Raw genomic sequence first — 19,300 nt, 5'->3', positions numbered from 1 at the left:
ACACTGGTTTTTTGTTTTTTTTTTTTTTTTTTTTTTTTTTGTAAAGGCTGTTTAAATTTCTTTGGGATGGGGGAACATTGCATTTTTCATAGAAAGATTTTTACAGCATTTATAATGAACTACCAAAAGTTGTAATTATTCAGTGTGATGTCAGTAGGAGTGTCTGTAATGTTCTAACACTATTTTTCTTAACTATTGATGGGTTCATTCAAAATATGAAATATTTTGGGGCTTTTTTTATTGAAAATATCTGTAGAGTAACAGTTTAAAATAATTTCCTTTTTATGACCAGTTCACTGTAAAAATTATCATTATATTTTAGCTGCCATTAGGTAGCATGGAGAAACATATATTTTTTGTTTTTTTAAAAAACAAATTTCTCTTAAATCATACTTACCTGGTGAATACCTGGTGAATACATTTCAAGCATTTAAGGACTAGCTTTTATAGAAAATTGTCATTTTTTTAATGATTCAATACCCCCAAAAATTAAGCTGTTATCTCATTACTTGATATGTATATATAGTCAAGTCAGCTATTTAATTTGTGGGCATGGGAAAATTGGTTTAATAGAGTGGAAAAGACTCCTATGATTTAGAAGAAAAAGCATCTTCCAAATTACTTTCTGATTGTTACTTGAATTGCTTCTGGCTTCTTTGTGCCTCGATACGCTTCATTTAGTGTTCACACAAGTGTGATGGCATTTTTACTGTTTGAAATAGAAAATGTATTAATAGTGAATGTTTAAAATAAGATTTGAAAACAAGCTATGAAGAAATCTGTTCATCAAAAATTGTGCCTGTCTCCTTCTCAACTGTGGCTTGTTTTTGTGATAATTGTGAACTACGCAAGCAATTAGCCAAGTAGAATAGACAGGAATGCTGATGCTGTTCACCAAAATTAATTCTTCTTGTGAGGTTGCCTGGGAAACTTGTTGCTTGAGTGCCACTCAGAAAAGATGAAGCAAGGCTTAGCCTGAAGTTAGGTATCTTTCTGATTAGCAGCAGATTAGCACATTGGCTTTTTAACTCCAGAGAGATTGCTGCAGCTAAGGCAAAGATTTTGGTTTAATGTAGTCCTTCTGTCAAAAAGGCCTTTCCCATTCCTTGGCCTTTAAATGAGAGTAGATACCTAAAGTTCAACTTGTAGTTTAGCAGGAACTTTGATACCAAGTGTCTAAAACAGTAAATTACATTTTGATTTCTGAGAGGGGCATGGCCTCATACTGGTGGTAGTCATTAACTTTGTTGTACATATTTTGAGATTTGAACTGTGAGGGAATGAATTTTCACCAACGTCTTTCAAATTCTTCATAGAGGCAGCAAGTGGAATTTGAATGCCTGCAGGTAGTGCCTGGAGTGTCAGCTCCCTATAATTCATTCCACTACATTTAATGATTAAGGTTTTTCAAGGTACCTTAGTCCTCAAATATTGTTTTTGTAGTGGCAAATAGTCGGAAATTTTCTTGGCTTCTTCAGTTCTCTTGACAAATGAGAGAAACAGGGAATTGAAACTAGTAATGCATCAATAAAAGTTTGGATGTTTTTCTCTTAATAAAAATGTTTTTTTTTAATGTTGGGCAAGTGTGCATCAGAGTTCAAAATTACCTTAGTTTAATTTTAAACTTCCCTACTAGCTCTGTGCTGTGTGCTTATGATTTAACCACTACCTGTAAGCTCTGTGTATTTGACTGAATCTGTCCCTTATCAGACTTGCGTGTGCTCGGTTTTTTATATTGAAATGCTACAAAACAGGAACTATGCTAAGCCGATGTAAAGGCTGCTCTAATGGGATGATTTATTTCCTTTCTGTAAACTGCTAATAGTTTGCTTGCTGTAGAAAAGTACCTTTTAAGACGTGGCATTTCTAGAGTCACCAATAGCATAACACTTTATCAAGTTACCACATTATCTCATTCGTTTGGTTTGCATCAAGATGGGCGAGAGGGGATTTCCTTCCATGAGAAACCTGAAAGCTTAACTAAAATTTGCAACCCCCGTAGGCATTTTAGTGCAGCGTTGTACACTTTTCCAAGTGCCTGCACCCCAGGACTCCACGGGGAGGCAGGCGTCGCGGGGCCGCGCCCGGACCCTTCTGGCGGCGGCGGGCCCGGAAGGGCGGGCGGGCGGCAGGAAGGAAGGAAGGAGGGCAGGGCGGAAGGGGCGGGCGCGGCGGCGGCAGAGCAGCAGCAGCAGCAGACGCAGCATGGTGAACACCAGGCGGGCGGCGGCGCGGCGCCGGGAGCCCGGGCCGCGGGCAGGCGGCGGCAGCAGCAGCAGCAGCCCCGGCGATGGCGATGGCGATGGCGATCCCGCCGGTGCTGCGGAGGTGAGCGGAGCCGGCAGCGGGGTTGGGCGGGCGGGCGGTGCAGCCTCCGCACGGAGCGCGGCCGCGGGGTCCGCAGGGGCGGTGGCCGTGCCCGTGCCTGCAGCCGCCGGAGGTCATTGGGCCATTTAGCTTCGGCAGTTAAAGGTAGGCTTATTTTACTTTGCATGACAGATGTTTTAGCATTTCTCTGTCACTTAAAGTAATACTTCGCAGATCATACCTAGTTTTGCGGTTGCTGAGAGGTCAGCTTGTTCGTAGACCTAAAATTGGTTTTGGACACCATTTTGGAGCACATTTTGATAGTTGATAGTATTTAGTGGTTTATAGTTGAGGAAGTCTTTGAATATTTCTGAACGCTTTTTCTGGATTTCCTTCCCCTGACAACTTGACAGAACTTTTTAAAATTAGGAGATACTTGTTTATATTTATTAAAGGACATGTGTGTTTCTTCTCCTGCCCTGACCAAAATACAGTAGAGATAAGCAAGGGATGGTTTAAGGCCTCCTCCACATAGATAGGGCTACACAGAGACGTGCGTTGTGAGTTTAAGTAGATTTGTTTAAAAAGATTGTTAGCGATTTTTATAGCATTCTTTTTATGTGGTTATTTTATCTGTCAATACCATATAATTTTTTACTCCTTTTCTAGGTGGGATCTGATGAAATTAGTACTCCTGTGGCTAGGAGGATGACCAGAAGAACTAGATCAGCTCGTAAGACAGAGGTGATTCAGGAATGTCAGTTTGAAGAGTTGGAACATGCAGAAATGAAATCAGATGTCAGTGATAGCTCAGAGATGCAGATCACTAGGAATGAGAACACAGCTGTTCCATCAGCACCATCACTTGCTGAACCACAAGTTGATGGTTATGTGTCAGAAGCAGAATCAAACTGCTCTTCTATGTCTGGTCTCCAGACACCTTTGTTTGTAAGAATAACACGGAGGCGACAAATTGTAATTCCTTATCAACCAGATTCTGCTGACAAAAAAAGACATGACAGTACAGCTTTTGTTAATAAGTTAAGTAGGATTCAGGATGAAGATGATGTCTCTGAAGCTGAGTCTTGTTCCTCTGCTGTTTCTGGTGTCCAGATGCTTAATGTTCCCACAAGTACAAGGAGCAGACAAAGTAAAAAGAAATTGCAGCCACACAGAGTTCCTGAAACCCAGAGTGAAAATACTTCTGATGCAGAATCATGTTGCCCAAGTTCTCTTGTGGAACCATGTGCCACTCCAAAACGAATTACTAGGAGCATGCAAATGAAATCACCAGCAGAAAATACTAAGCAGACCGAGAAAAAAAATACATTTGTTTCAGAAGACGAGAATTTAATTGAGGACGCTATTAAATCTGATCCCATCATAATTTCTGATTCTAGGCCTAGTGCAGAACTTGTCAATGACACGGAAAATGCTTCCACCTTCATTGATGGTAATAAAGAACCCAGTTCACCTAAAAGCAAATGTGCGAATGCAATCTGGAGTGAAGATGCAAAAGAAGAGATTTTAAATGATGTGGCATCCAGTCCTACAAAAACAAAACAAAGTGACGCTAAATCACCTGTGAAAAAACCAAAAAAAAATATGCAGTCTGTTGAGACAGACCATTCAGATACAACATCTGGCCAAATACAAGAAGATCACAGTAAAATACTTGCAAGGAAGGGGAAATTAGAGCATGTGTCTGTTTCTTTGACTGACTGCATGAGTCCCAAACAATTCCTAGAATCCCAAGGACAAGTAACACCAAATGAAAGTAAAAAAATTACAGAATGTGAAAGAGCAGATGCTGAGGCAGATGCACAGCAGGCTTTCTTGTCTGATGATACATTAATGAAGAGTAAGCAAGCAAGTGCAGTGAGCAGCCCATCAGTGGACATGGCTGTTGCCCAGACAACTGAAAGCATTGGTAAGAGCGGGATGCTTAAAATTGGTGCAGACAGTGGTGACAACCAAACAGAAGAATATGAGGTATCCCACAGCAGTGAAAAACCAAGCAGTGATAAGAACTCTCTTGCATTGTTTCTGAGCAACAGTGAAAGTGATGACTCTGAAAATAGTGATGTGGCAGACATAGATACAATTGATGAGAATCTGTGTTATAAAAAGTCAGATGAGAAAACTCCTTCCTTCAAAAAATCTTTAAAAAGTGGTTCACTGCATGTTGAAGGTCTTTTTGCAATTGATACTGAGCCTGGCATGAGTTCCAGCCAAAACTATTATCTGGATGATGTAGCCCAAGACAGCGATGCTAAAAGTAAGGATGAAGGAGGTGAAAAAGATAAAGAATCAGACTTGGAAGAGGATGAAGAGGAATTGATAGATGAAGATGAAAAAGATGAAGATGATGATCTGTTGAAAAATAAGGTTGATGTGTAAGTATCTTGCTAGGAATAGCTAAAGCATCTGCATTTCCTTTAAGAATATGCACATTAAGTGCAGAGTAAATAAGGGACTAGTCTTATCACATATGTCATGTTGCTGCAGAAAATGGCATTGCACATATTATAAAATATGAATATGGTCCATAAATTTAGGTTTTGGGATTTTTTTCAGTTTTGAATATAGTAGGAACAGAAATCTGAAATTTTTTGGCATCTGGAGGCCTTCTATGTGTTCAGCTTAGAAAACAATGTGAAACTGATCATGCTGACTGAATTGGTTATTCAGGTCACAGTTTTGTTAATTTTTTTTTCCAGTTGGAATGTAGATAACGAAAGGTCCAGCAAATTACTTACACATTGCCTGATTAGATAATGCTTTTTAAATAGTTGCATATAATTTTATATATCAGTTGTTGCTGTGCTGTGGATGGTGACTCTTCAGGTGAAACCTAGCATGGAATCAGAATAATTTAGGTGCAGTGATACTTCTTGAATTCTTGTAGTCCAGCTGGTGCTAAAATTCCTTCTTGTGTTTAAAGCAATGAATTGTATTTTCTTCATACATTTAAGAGTCATAGTATTTTTACTACCAGTATGTTTGGAGTTTTTCTCTTTAGCTAGCAAGCTTGTCGGTGTATAGAAGGATGCTAATCATGAGTTCTTCTGGCAAGGTTAAGCAAATTTAAGAATTCAGTTAATACAGAAGATAATAATATTTAAGATGAGATTACAGCATTAGAGTTAATATGAAAAATTTGTGGAAGTGATTCCACAGGGTTTTTTTTAATAATGTCTTATTTCATATAATGGCATGAATTCTCCTGCACCTGTTATTTCAAAACTACGTAATCTAGATAACAAGATCATTGCAGAACTGAACCTAACTGGCAAGACTAAGAAAAATATTTTTTCTGTTCATCTTCCTCAGAGGACAGTAGAAGGTTTAGCTGCATGCATGTTACAATGTTTTAATAATTAACTATTTCTTCTTTAGTTTACATCTTTCCAGTAGCATAGACCCTGGTTTGAATATCAAGAAGCTTGGAGGTTTGTATATCAGTTTTGATGCAAAAAATCAGAAGCCTAGATTGAGTGCAATTGAACCACAGAAGAAGAAGAAGGACCAGGTAACATGTTTACAGTTATTCAGTTCTGTGACTATAGTAACACAAAGATGTTAATCTAAGAACATTGGTTTGTTTGATTTTAAAGAAGTATCCTTTTCATGGTTCATTGAGAACTTACATTCTCTTTGACCAGAGTGTGGTTTTTACATTTGGTTTTAATGGCGAAAGTTTAAATATACCTGACTTACCAGAAACTGAAAAACGGTGTAAATTCTAGCATTGCCTTGTAAAATAAACTAAAGTTGATTATACCTGCAGTTTTGCCTAATGATTCACAAGGTTAAAGTCTGCTGACAAGATATTTAGTCTATAGCCAGAATGAATTTCAGTAAATAAAAGTCTATGCCCTAGTATGGACTTAGCAGGTTTTTTCAAAAGCACCCTTTGAAGTAAAGGGTGTGTATTATTTTTGTTGAGACTTTTCTTTGGCTCATCCATGATAGTCCTCTTTAGTCCAGAGGATTTGCTGTCTAACTTCCTCCAGGGCAAATCAGCTGCTTTCTCTTGTTGTCCAGTGTTCTGTTTTGAAGATCCTTATTGCTCATGTATTGCATTAGAATACTTGCTTAGATTCTGCATGATTTCTTCAGTAGGTCCTGTAAATACAGTTAAGCTGTAAAATTTGTATCAGTGAGGTGGCTCTCTAAACGTTCAAAAAAATTCTTACAGCTCTTGCAGAAGAGTGTAATAACTCCAGACTTTGAAAGAAAGGAATGTGTCCCACCCTACAGGGAGTCACTTCACCGACTAAAGAAACAGCGCAGGGTAAGTGAAGAGCTGGTAATGCCTCAAATAATTTAACAAGGTGTGGTGGAAAGCTGCATGCTGGGACCCTGAGCATATCCAGGCCTCACTGGAAATGGAGTGATGAACTGCAGTTTAGGGTCTTCTTTGAGCTGGCCTGTGAACAGTCATCCTTTCAGTCACAAGCATAGTGAGGTGAGTGGTTATATGCTCAGTACAAATCTGTCATTGATGCAGTGCTGATAACCTCCTTTATAATAGTCATAAAATAAGTGTTTTAGGGGTACATATTTACATTCTAAATGCTTTATCTGTCTTTTGTAGGGAGGAGTTCCCTTTTCTGTCCTGTCCTAGTTACTGAATGCAAATTCATTGTTCTTGGTATTGCATCCTAGGCAGAGCGAGAGAAAACAACAGGTGATGGCTGGTTTGGTATGAAAGCCCCAGAAATCACAAATGAATTGAAAAATGATCTGAAAGTTTTGAAGATGAGAGCTTCATTGGACCCTAAGCATTTCTATAAGAAGAATGACAGAGATGGTCTGCCCAAGTACTTCCAGGTAAGGAAGCAGCAGAAGGTGGCATTGTACTGCTGAAGTTTGGAACAGCTGTTTAAGGATACCTAATAATGCCTATTTTGTAGGTAGCTTCTATGTTAATATAATTTCATATCTTAATTATGGAAGTGTTTTGATTACTTGGCTGGAGTTTGCAACTGTTTAACTTTGTGTTATATATGTATATGTGCTGTTGCTGTTTTTAGCTTTGGCTGATCTCATAGAAGTGAACAAATGTCTTACTGAATCCATATTTTGAACCCTCAGAGGACTAGATTTTCACTGCTTTTTGGGAGTACTGGCCTTTGTAAACAAGTGTGTAGAAAATAATTGGCTTTTATTTTCTTACTAGCTAATACAGTTTAAATGGAGACAGCAACCTTTGTGACAAGCTGAAATTTTTGCTGCTTGTAGCTCTCAGCTTTGAAATTGTTCGTATCAATAAAGAAATTACTGGGTAAGCTGTAGAAATAGACCTCCAAAAACTTTGAATGGTTAGCATGCTTGAGGAAATGTCTTCATTTCTCAAAATATTACCACTTCACTCTGAAGTGTCCAGGGTGTTATATGTTGTGAAATTAGAGAAACTTGGACTGAAGTGTTCCACATAATTAGATCCAGACAGGTTAATTTTCACTGCATGAAACATGTACTGTGTGTATCTTTACTGCTGACCTGAGCCATGAGAGCTGACTGACATGCTGGTTGGGAAAATGTGATGTGTTTCAGGATGAGGCCCTTGTATTAGGGCTGTGGAGCCCTGATACAGCCCTGATATAGCTGCTGTGCAGTCATCTAGCAAAACCACCAGGAGGAAGAGGTTTAAGGTGGTCATAAAGGTTCCTTTCCCCTTATGTTTAAAATGTTTAAAAGTTAGGAACTTTCCCCTTATGTTTAAAATGTTTAAAAGTTAGGAACTTTAATGAATTAAAGTGTTGATACAGCAGTCCAGCATTGAAAACTGTGCAGTCTTAAAGCTCAGGCCTTCCTCTCTGCACTATGCAAGGAGACCAAAAGGGAACTCTGCATACAAAACATGACTTATTTACTTTGGTTTTTTGCACTTTCATTAAGCAGCTGTCATTCTCATCTGCTCTATAGGTGTCTTCACACTTGTTGCTGGGGATTTAAAAAAAAGGCAAAATAATCAACATCTTGCTGTTCATGTACAGTAAGAATGTTTTCATTTTTGTTTCCTAGGTTGGAACTGTAGTTGATTCTCCCATAGACTTTTACCACAGTCGGATCCCTAAGAAACAGAGGAAGAGAACAATTGTGGAGGAGCTGCTTGCAGATTCAGAGTTCAGAAGGTATTTAAAAGTAGTTCTGTAATTCTAATATCCCATGTAAAAGAGGAGTATTTTTAACTGTGTAGCCTTTTCTTGTTTTATTCAGCTTGTAGGGTGGTTTTTAATACTTCAAAGAAAAATGTTTAGTCTTTTAGCATTTCCATAGTATTGCAGTTTAGAAGATCTAAGGAACCTTTATCTAAGGGGATAATTAGAATGAGATAATGTATATTTCATCTTCATTAAAGGATTTTATCCCACTTCAGCCATCACTATTGGCAGCCACTCTTAAAGACTGATTATTTTTTCTTGCCATAATTGACAGAAAAGAGCAGCCTGTAATTCTGTGAATGTCGATATTATTTCATTTTATAAATACATCAGTCTGCCACCTGTCATGGGAATCAAAATTGTGCCAGAAGGCTTACCTGAATATTATGATTGGATTCATTAATGTCTGCATAGCTTACAGTTTTTGGAGTAGATCATTTCATTGGTCCATTTTGGTATTGGTTATTACATGATGTTAATATTCACTTCTCCTTTCATATGTTTTCTTTGAAGTGGTGCATGATTTGGGATTATAGAGTTAATTTTGTCAGACTTGTAAATTTAACTATAATGTTGGGAAGGCAATTTACTGCATCTATTTCTTAAGTAGCTTTCTGATTTGACCTGATTTATTAGATATTTATTAGCAAGGAGTTTTAAAAATGAATGTATTTGAAATTTGATCAATTAATTTATGTTGTGCCTAATTAAGGGCTTTAATCATATACTTCAGCATTAGTGCAGATATTTGTCAGATTTTGGTGTTGCATTTAAAGCCTCAGCACTACTCAGTGTGCAGTGTCTGTGGTACTCATCCCTGCAGGTACACAAGAGTCTGTTAGAGGAGCTCACATTCAGCAATTACCCTGCTGGTTGTTGAGTAGTCACCTCATCTCAGTTGTCCATCTGCAGTAGAGTGAGGTTTATTATCCTGAGTGTGGTGAGAAGGCACTATAAAAGTGGCTGTAGTTTCTTCATGGTATTGTGGAAATGGCTGAGTCTCCCCCGTGTGAGCAGTAGCAGTGTTTCAGCCAAGTGTCCAAAATGGGACTGCATATGTAATAAGGACACCCCTCCTCCCCCAACCAAAATTAATTACAAAATTCAACAGAATTTACTTCCAAAGCAAATTTACCTGCATTTATCATTGATCAACTGCTGATTCTCTTTACTTATGCATAAATGTATAAATCAAAGAAACTGATTCAGAAAAGATGAGGAAACTCAGTTTGGCAAATAATGTGCATAGAGTACTGTCCATGTTATCTTTTCCTGAACTTTGGTTTGCCATGCTTAAAAGTAAATTATCTATTTTGTTCAGATATAATAAAAAGAAGTATCAGGAGATCATGAGTGAAAAAGCAGCTTTTGCAGCAGGGAAGAGGAATCGGAAGAAGAAGAAATTTCACAATTAAGAATTGAAGAAAAATACCAAGCTGGAACAACTTGTTTGTTATAAAACTTTCTTACAGAATGCTTTGGTTGTGGTGTTGTGTTTGGTTTCTTTTAAGATGGCAGGTGAGGTGCAAATTGAGGTTTAGGGAAATTTTTGCTCTGAGAATAAAGCTAGGAAACTTTAGCAAATTATCAGGTATCTCAATGTAAATTAATTTAGATTTTAAAATTGCTATTTATTTTAATTAATATTTATGTAAAGAGATAATAATATGAAAGCATATATTAAATCTGAGTAAAAAATTCAGCTTCACAGATTGTGGTCTTCTCAGGCTTCAGACTTCACATCAATTAATTAGTAAATTCAGTTTAAAGTTATATGCATAATTTATCTTGGCACATATTGTGTGCTAGAATATATTTTTCCATGACTTGTCAGAGGTGCTGCTGGCCAAAACTGTAATGGAAAGTATTGAAAAATGGTTTGGTTGTGAAGGGTTTATTTCAACGCTGACCATAATGGTATAGAGAATGTCCAGGAATTCAGTGCCTACACATATACTTTTATATTTATGTGTTATACATTATAATAGATATATTATTTAGAAGAGACAAATTGCATATTATTTAATAAATAATACAAGTAAGTAATATATATGTCAGATTTTAACAATCATATTTTGCTTTTATTAATTTTTACCATTTAATTATTGTCTAATGATATTTTTGGAAATAACATTGGCATCCATTATGTAGGGTGTGTTGTGCAGATTGTCTGTTAGCTGACCTGCAATAGCTCAAGGTGAACAAATAGAGTGAGTCTGGGAGGCCTCTGCTGCCACTGCAGAGCCACAGATGTCACTGGCTCAGTTCCCCTTCATGACCTTTTGTGATTGTCAGAACTGCTGCAGTGTTTGGTTGGTTTTTAATGACCTGCTCGGTATTGCTGTTACAATTAGTGTAACTTGGTTACTGCCCTGAGGTAGCAGAAAAGATGGATAATAGAAGAAATTAAACTGGCACTACATTGTCTTAGGTGGATTGGGTGATTAGGATGTAGAAGTCACTGTCAGAGCACCAGTGGTTGATTGTTTCCTTACCACAAGAACACTGAATCTTAAAGGTTGCAGATCTTAAGCAAGGAGTGCTTAAATATGTCCTTGACTAACGTTCAACTGTGAAGTTTTCTACTGATCATTAGTTTTTTTAAGGATTAGTTATTTATGATGAAATGAGCATTGTGGTATGTATTAACCACCAACTGATACTTGAAAGAAATTTTCCTCAGATCCGTTAGGGTGTTTTTTATCATTCCAACATTGTCCATAATGTTTTACTACCAGAAACAGACAGGAATCTAGAGTCCTTAGAAAGTCTTCATGGCCTGGAGATGAATGGTGTCAGAGTAAAGTAAATTCATTGGGAAATATTAAACAAGTACAAGTAGAACCACCTGTCCCCAGGTCTCAGCTAATATGCACAGGCTATTTTAATGCTATGAGATTTACACCAATATCTCAATTCCCAGTAAATTATAAAAAAGCCAATAAGAACAGCTATGGTGTCTTGTTATCTGACCAAGACGTGGAAGCACAAAAAAATGTAAACTGAACACTGAGAAGAAAACAAGGCACCACAGTAGATGTCATTCTTTTGCATCCTGGGGTGTTCCAAGTGCAGCTTTGGAAAAGCAGCTTGCAAGCCTGAAAGACTTTAATAGAGAAATGCAAGCTGGGGTGTTACACAGCAAGCAAGAACTCCGTGCCTGTTGCTTGGGCTGCTCAATAGCTACAGCAGTTACTCCATGTGCAGCACAGCTAGAAAGATACTTAGCTTGTGTTCTATATCCTTTCTTTTGATTCTTCTAATCCCTTGTGTTTTGCCCCACCCTGTGCCCAGGGCTGCACAGGGTGGGATGTGCTGTGTTCCAGGGCTGCACAGGGTGGGATGTGCTGTGTTCCAGGGCTGCACAGGGTGGGATGTGCTGTGTTCCAGGGCTGCACAGGGTGGGATGTGCTGTGTTCCAGGGCTGCACAGGGTGGGATGTGCTGTGTTCCAGGGCTGCACAGGGTGGGATGTGCTGTGTTCCAGGGCTGCACAGGGTGGGATGTGCTGTGTTCCAGGGCTGCACAGGGTGGGATGTGCTGTGTTCCAGGGCTGCACAGGGTGGGATGTGCTGTGTTCCAGGGCTGCACAGGGTGGGATGTGCTGTGTTCCAGGGCTGCACAGGATGGGATGTGCTGTGTTCCAGGGCTGCACAGGGTGGGATGTGCTGTGTTCCAGGGCTGCACAGGGTGGGATGTGCTGTGTTCCAGGGCTGCACAGGGTGGGATGTGCTGTGTTCCAGGGCTGCACAGGGTGGGATGTGCTGTGTTCCAGGGCTGCACAGGGTGGGATGTGCTGTGTTCCAGGGCTGCACAGGGTGGGATGTGCTGTGTTCCAGGGCTGCACAGGATGGGATGTGCTGTGTTCCAGGGCTGCACAGGGTGGGATGTGCTGTGTTCCAGGGCTGCACAGGGTGGGATGTGCTGTGTTCCAGGGCTGCACAGGGTGGGATGTGCTGTGTTCCAGGGCTGCACAGGATGGGATGTGCTGTGTTCCAGGGCTGCACAGGATGGGATGTGCTGTGTTCCAGGGCTGCACAGGGTGGGATGTGCTGTGTTCCAGGGCTGCACAGGGTGGGATGTGCTGTGTTCCAGGGCTGCACAGGGTGGGATGTGCTGTGTTCCAGGGCTGCACAGGGTGGGATGTGCTGTGTTCCAGGGCTGCACAGGATGGGATGTGCTGTGTTCCAGGGCTGCACAGGGTGGGATGTGCTGTGTTCCAGGGCTGCACAGGGTGGGATGTGCTGTGTTCCAGGGCTGCACAGGGTGGGATGTGCTGTGTTCCAGGGCTGCACAGGGTGGGATGTGCTGTGTTCCAGGGCTGCACAGGGTGGGATGTGCTGTGTTCCAGGGCTGCACAGGGTGGGATGTGCTGTGTTCCAGGGCTGCACGGGGTGGGATGTGCTGTGTTCCAGGGCTGCAGGCTGGCACCCGCAGGTTGTGTTGGCTGGCTTGGCCTGAGGTGGTGCCTCAGCCTGTCAGATGTGGCACTGACCAGAGCACCTTCCCTCAAACTCCAGTTTGCCTTGAAACAGACAGACGGGCTTTAAAATTGACATAAAGGTGAAGGTGCTGGAGAGATGAAAACCCAAATGCACCATGTGATTGCCTGTGGTATTAGATTATTCTGGAAACACAAAAACTTTCATGAAGCTCTGCCTATCAATTATAAGTAGTATTGTCTTTTAATGGCAGAAATATTGGTGCTAATTTGTAATTGCACCTTTACTGACTGATGTTTAATGTGCCTGATGGTGTGGTTCATTTTCCGATTTTCCTTTATTGCTTTTAAATAAGCAGAATTGCAGTTAGAAAAGTCACACCAATTTAATAACTCAAGAATAATGAATCAGATTAATTTATTCCATTCTGAGTAAAATCAAGGTGCTTTGTTTATTGCTGCTACTGTTTTATTTACAGCAATTTGATTGCTGTAATTAAAATGGCTCTTCATCTTCTGTCGGTAAGTCAGAAAATATTGTGTTAATTCTAGTTTGTGCAGTTTGTGGACTTGTTTCGTTATTTGAAACTAACCAGAAATGTATCACAGTGACCCATCGTAACTGAACTGCCTCCAGGAAAGACGAAGTCTTGGTTTTTTAAGTACAATTACTTTCGCAGACAGTTCTGGAAGCATAGCGGCCCCACGGGGCTGGTTGTTGGTTCTGACCGCTGTGGCGGAGTTCGGGCCAGGGGAGCAGGAGCAGAGCCCTTCGCCCGCAGCCTGAGGGCGGCAGGGGAAGGAGAGCAGAGCCCTTCTCCCGCAGCCTGAGGGGCGGCAGGGGAAGGAGAGAGAAGGAGAGCAGAGCCCTTCTCCTGCTCCGCCTTCTCGCTGGCGGTGAGGAAGGTTCGTGTCGCCGGAGCGAGCGGACACGGCAGGTCCGGTCGATGGCGGCTGTCGCCGCCCGCTTCCAGCGTTCCCAAAGCCGCCAGGCACGGCGGGAGAAGGGCCTGGAGAGCCTCGCTGACGGGAGAAGGGCCAGGCCGGCGAACCGGATACCTGCGGCCGTGAGGTAAGGGACGGGGGAGCGCCGGGAAAGATTTCCGCCCAAAAGGCGTAGGGGGCGGGGGAAATTTATTAAAAAAAAATAAAGTATTAAAAAACCCCTAAAAAATAGAAAAAAGAGAATACACGACTCCGCCGGGACTCGAACCCGGAACCTTTGAATCCCTTCAAACCCTCTAGAAGTCCAATGCGCTATCCATTGCGCCACGGAGCCACCTGTTGGAATCTGCTCACCCCGTTAATAGAGCCTGCGCGCGCCGTCGCGCGTTAGTCGCGAACGTTTCGGCTTTTTTTGTTTTTTTTTTTAATTTCATTTTTCTCAAGCCGCACGAGCAGGGTTAGTCGTACACGGTGCTGCGTAAACGAGTCCTGCGGCAGCTCCTGCGTGCTGCCCGACCACCGCCCGCAGCCCGGGTGGGGCCTACGGCTTCCTGAGCAGCGCTCACCACCAGGCTGTGTCCTTATTTCTTATGGAAGACCGACTTCACCAGTAATCGCTATGAAATATTTGTTGGCATCCCACTCTGGCGTTTCCAGTATTGATCCTTATGCTCGAGAGATATAATTATAACCCACAATTGGCCTTGTATTGAAGAACTCTTCCTCCAGACGTCCGTAAATACTCGGTAGCACCGCCCTCCTCCATGGATTCTGAAAGAGAAGATTTTTCCCTTAAAGCTGTAATTCTAGCCTGAAACAAGTCCGTGATACCCTATTTTTAATAAAGAACAGACATAATAGAAACCCCAAGAGACAAGAGTAGGAGGTATTCTATCTGTAACCTCGCAAGTGGAGCCTGTGGCCTGCTGCTCGGGGAGGGGCGCGGGGCTGCCGGCACCGGCCCCGGGAGGGCTCCGGGCAGCGAGGCCTGTGCAGTGAAACTTCGACACTCTCGTGCTGCACTTTATCGTAATTTAAAAGTACAGTTACCCATAAGAGTGGAGAAAAACATGTAACTAAGCACGCCCAAAAATCTAAGGAACAAGGAAGCTAATCACACCGATGTAAAATAAACTGGCTCGGATCCACAATGGCCGAGGTATTGCAGCCAGGGCTGAGATACCGCGTGTAACGAGTAACCGCGGTGACTCCGGCAGTGCCTGCTGCGCTTCCCAGGGAGACGGCAGCTGCTGTGCCTGTGGCCAGCACTGAGCCGCAGCTCCTGAGCTGCCTGGTGACCAAATAGCTCCTGCAATGCTGCCCAGAAAAGGAGGTTGCTGGAAGGGTTCAGCTGTTACAGCAAGTACCAAACTGGGGGTCCAACCCCCAAGCTAAGAGACTGTTGTTGAGCCAGAACATTTGTAAACAAACCAAGAATCACTAAGCTGTACAAGATTCAGAGCAGGTCTGGTCGAATTTGCCAGCTCTGGGTCTTGCCATAATTTTTCTGTTATGGACAGAACTCTTCATAGTGCTCCTGGTAAAGGAAAGCAAATCTAGAAAGTGACTCCTTAAAGCCCTGTACTGCAGAAAAGAAACAGAAGTCTTGTTTTTAAGAACTGAGTTGATCTTCAGAATAAGCTTAAATTTATGTTTGTGCAATTCAAATAAACCTCTTGTAAGTAACTAAGAATCACTGTAAACATCTTGTAGTTTGTGGACACCTGGGCGTGTTCATTGTGGGGTGCAGCGAGTGTTGGTGCCTCACCAGTGTGAGCTGGTGGTGTGGCACCTTCGGACAGCGTGGCACTGAGTGGCTGCAGATGGTGAAGAACCATTCTTTTTTGTCACAAGACTGGTTCTGAGACTTTCGTGTTTTCATTGTGGATAGTTGGTTTATAAAGGTAGAAAAAGCTGGTTCCATTCATGCGGGAACACTGACTAGGGAAACATTTGGAGGTTTTCCAGAAATTTTTCAAAATACTCAAGTCGTTTTGCTTTTTTATTCTGTAAATGTGGTGCCGGTGCAAAGTCCCCCTTTGCGTTTGGACAGCAGATGGAGCTACTGCATGAGAAACAGAGCAGCTCCCGGATCATGAACTGACGGAATGTGCTCAGAGGCAAAAACCACCGATCTCATTAACCTTTGCTGCCGTGTGTACCCAGATCAGTCCTTTGGACTTTCCCTCTTCTGGGACTGTCTGAAGTCCACTTCTGTTGCAAGCTGGCTTTCATTTCAGCTCCTCTTCAACTTCATGTTCTTTATCAAGGAGCAGAAGTTACTTGGAATAGAGTTGTGCTGGGTTTAGTTACTGGCACTCAGAGAAATTTTGCTGAGCTATTTTGCTATTTTTTAAAGGGAGGAGAAACTGAGGTAGGAATACCTTGACACAAGACAGGAAATTAATCAATGGAGGCAAAAATTATTATCATCATATAGCAGTCTTCTATTGATTAAAATAAATCTAGACATCATTATTTATGAAATTAAAGTGATCTGTGAAAACTTTTTACAACATGGTTTTCAACATTAACTTCTGTTAATGTGCTGTAGTGCTATGTACTGTATATCCAAGTACTTTTGGTGAGATTTAAGCTTTAAAATGAATTTAAATGGCAATTTCCAAATTTGTAGGGCTTCCACAGATGTTTGTTGGGAGTACCACCACCTTTCTCTAAAAACAAGTGTGATTAATACACTTTTTGAAAGAGGTCAGAGAAGGCTGTAATGTATAGATTACCTAAATGGGACCCTTACACCATCTCTACATTTCAGGGAGGATTATCACAACCCTACTGCTCTAATGATTCATCTGTGTAGTGCAGCAAGAGAAAGCACTCTTCAAACTGGCAGCAAAAAATGCTGGGATGTACAAGGTCTGAGGATACTGGAAAGAACTCTTTCAGGGAGGGTTTCTTTTGGTAATTGACAATTTGATTCTTTTTTTTTAAATTTATTTTCTTAACGTGAAGATAAATGCTCTGCATTGTAGATGTTTCTGCATCTCTGCCTTTTCCTCAGGGAAGGCTGTAATTGTCATGTACAGTCAGGGTATTGGATAATTTGTTTGTCAGGCTGCCAGCAGGAAGCTGTTAACCTCTTCCAATTCTCTTATTTATGGCTGTTGTTGGCCTAATGCATGTTCTGTCCTCTTGAATATGTTTGGGTAGACAGGAGAAACTCCTAGAGCAATGCCTTTGAGAAGCTGGGAACACATGATCAGTTATGCCAAATCATCTCTCCAGGGGGTTATAATGTTAATGCTGTGTAGTTCCATGAACAGATCAGGTGCTGCAAAGCCATTTACTTCAAGAGTGCTCCCCGGTAGTGCCAAACCTGAGCAGTCATACGGCATCTCTCGGAGCACTGCAACAGGACGTTTGGAGAAGTCCTAGCTAGTGGTCTGGCCAAAAGTGGAGCACATCTGATTTACAGAGAGATGGGAGTCTGTTTCAAGACAATTTCAATGTTTTCAGTGTTTTCTGTTGTTAATTTGATCTGTTTGCTTCATCTTGGCAGAATTCCCAAATTCTAACCCTGGGTTTGTCTTGGCCCTGAAGCATGGCAAGGCAAGCAATTCACATTTTCTTGTAGGGTGATATCCAGCTGCAGGATTTTAGCTCCATAATATTTCTATGGAATTGACAGCTCTTCAATCACTATTCATAGCCTTTTAACTGTTTGAGCACATTCTTCACCTTTCTCACTCTATTCTTTTACCCCAAGTGTGAAGGAAGTGTGACTGAGCAGCAGACCCTGCACAGGCACAGTTGTGCAGAGAAGATGCTCAGCAGCTCTTGGTTCACACACACAATGGACAAGCAGATCATTAAGCACCTCTGCTACAAAGGAGTTACCTGTCGATTCTCTGTGTCCTTTGAACAAAAAGATGTCACTAGAAGGACATCACTGCTATCTTAGGCCTCTTGTACCCCTGCATGCTATCTACCAAAAGGGAAACAGATCTCTTCCAATTTCACAAATTGCAGAAAGATCAGAGTGACTTCTTGTGAAAATGAGCATTCTCTTGTACACAGGTAGAAATCTGAAATTACTTTTATAGTAAGAGAAGACCACAGGGCTTTTTTTCTGATATAATTGCTACTAGAGTGTAGGTCAGGGATGCACAGGAGCTAAGGAGCTAACTGAGAAAAAGGAGCTGTGACAGGAGGCTTTGTACCATCAGGAAAAAAGGAGAGATCAACAGAAAAAGCAGAAGGAATTTGAAGTTTGTGCACAGTTGGAAAACTAGAAATAGAATAACAGTTGCCTGAAATGTATACTTTAGTTATTACTTTGTTAGTAATTGCTAGCCTTTTAAAATTCAATTTGATGGTATCAAATGGTTTTATAAAAGAAGATTGCAGAATTCCAGTTGTAGGTAGACTGACTCATGGTTAAATGATTTGGTCAAATATGTCTTCCAGTCCCTAGCAGAGCCAGCTCAGCTCTGACTTAGCTATCTGGAGTCCTACTCAAATCTTCTTTTTCTTATTTTCCATCCATAAAATTGTATAATGAGTGTGAATATGTAATGCAGTTATACTGTTATTTTCAGAACTGTTGATCTGCCAAATTTATTGCTAGTTGCAATAGCCTATGCTCATTATTTGACCCAGATTTACCATCATACTGGCCAAGTTAAAGTCTGGCTAATTTGTATTACAGCTGGAAAACTTAATTTACCATGTGTTGAAGATAATAGATGTATTAAAGGAAAGTGTAAAAGCAAAGTTAGTTCATACACCAAGTACATTAAGCTTTGTCCTTGAGAATCTTTGTTGAAATGACTGCGTGAATAGGCAGCTGCATCTTATACTGGGTATGCTCTAATATTAGTTTGATCAGTGCTTCAAGACTGACAAATGTAAACAAAAAGAACTTTGTGTCTGTAAGCACAGTAAATTTGTTTTGGAAGTCATTTAGATATTGTGTAAGTGAATGCCATGTTGCAATCTTGCACTAAGGCCAAAAGCAGGACACCAAGCTCAGACTCTGCCCTTTTGTAATCTATCAGTAGAACTTTTTCTCTCTTTTAACAGCCATAGTGGAAGCACACTGAACTAGCAAGTGATTTTTATAGCTAATCCTTGCATAGTCTTTGCTCCATATTCTCCTTCCAATTTTTGTATCATAAAACCAGTCATTGAAGTTAGTGCAACTTATCACCCAGCAGAAGTTACAGTATGAAGAAACAAAAAGCTGCACATCAAAGAGTCTTCTGTGCAGACAGAGCAGACAAAAGGCTCCTTTGTGATGAATGTGCAGCCTTAGCTCTGCCACTCTAAATCAGCAGTGAATTTTCTTCAATTCTAGTATTGAAGTAAAAGAATGTCCTTTGTTCTTGTAGGCGGTTTACTTTCATTTCCAAACTGCTGGCAGGCAGTAAGCATTGACTTAACACACAAAATTAATTTCCTGTGTTCAGAATCAT

At 41.1% G+C, this 19,300-nt stretch overlaps 1 protein-coding gene and 1 non-coding gene across 2 annotated transcripts; one reads left to right on the top strand and one right to left on the bottom strand.

Annotated features, from left to right (window-relative positions):
• Nucleotides 1-2,195: 2,195 nt before the first annotated feature.
• Nucleotides 2,196-9,954, top strand: DNTTIP2 (deoxynucleotidyltransferase terminal interacting protein 2). Its single transcript, XM_066555925.1, has 7 exons — nt 2,196-2,328; nt 2,977-4,703; nt 5,707-5,839; nt 6,509-6,604; nt 6,979-7,143; nt 8,341-8,450; nt 9,802-9,954. The coding sequence occupies exons 1-7, from the start codon at nt 2,206-2,208 to the stop codon at nt 9,893-9,895; spliced, it is 2,448 nt and encodes an 815-aa protein (XP_066412022.1). The 5' UTR covers nt 2,196-2,205; the 3' UTR covers nt 9,896-9,954.
• A 4,158-nt stretch (nt 9,955-14,112) lies between these two features.
• Nucleotides 14,113-14,199, bottom strand: TRNAR-UCU (transfer RNA arginine (anticodon UCU)). The gene is given in 2 exon segments: nt 14,113-14,148; nt 14,163-14,199. It is a non-coding gene; the product is annotated as a tRNA-Arg (tRNA).
• Nucleotides 14,200-19,300: the final 5,101 nt, after the last annotated feature.

The sequence above is a fragment of the Molothrus aeneus genome, chromosome 9 (assembly GCF_037042795.1).
Source record: "Molothrus aeneus isolate 106 chromosome 9, BPBGC_Maene_1.0, whole genome shotgun sequence".
Taxonomy (NCBI): Eukaryota; Metazoa; Chordata; class Aves; order Passeriformes; family Icteridae; genus Molothrus; species Molothrus aeneus.
Note: the sequence above shows the minus strand (reverse complement) of the source record. Positions and strands in the feature narration are given on the sequence as shown.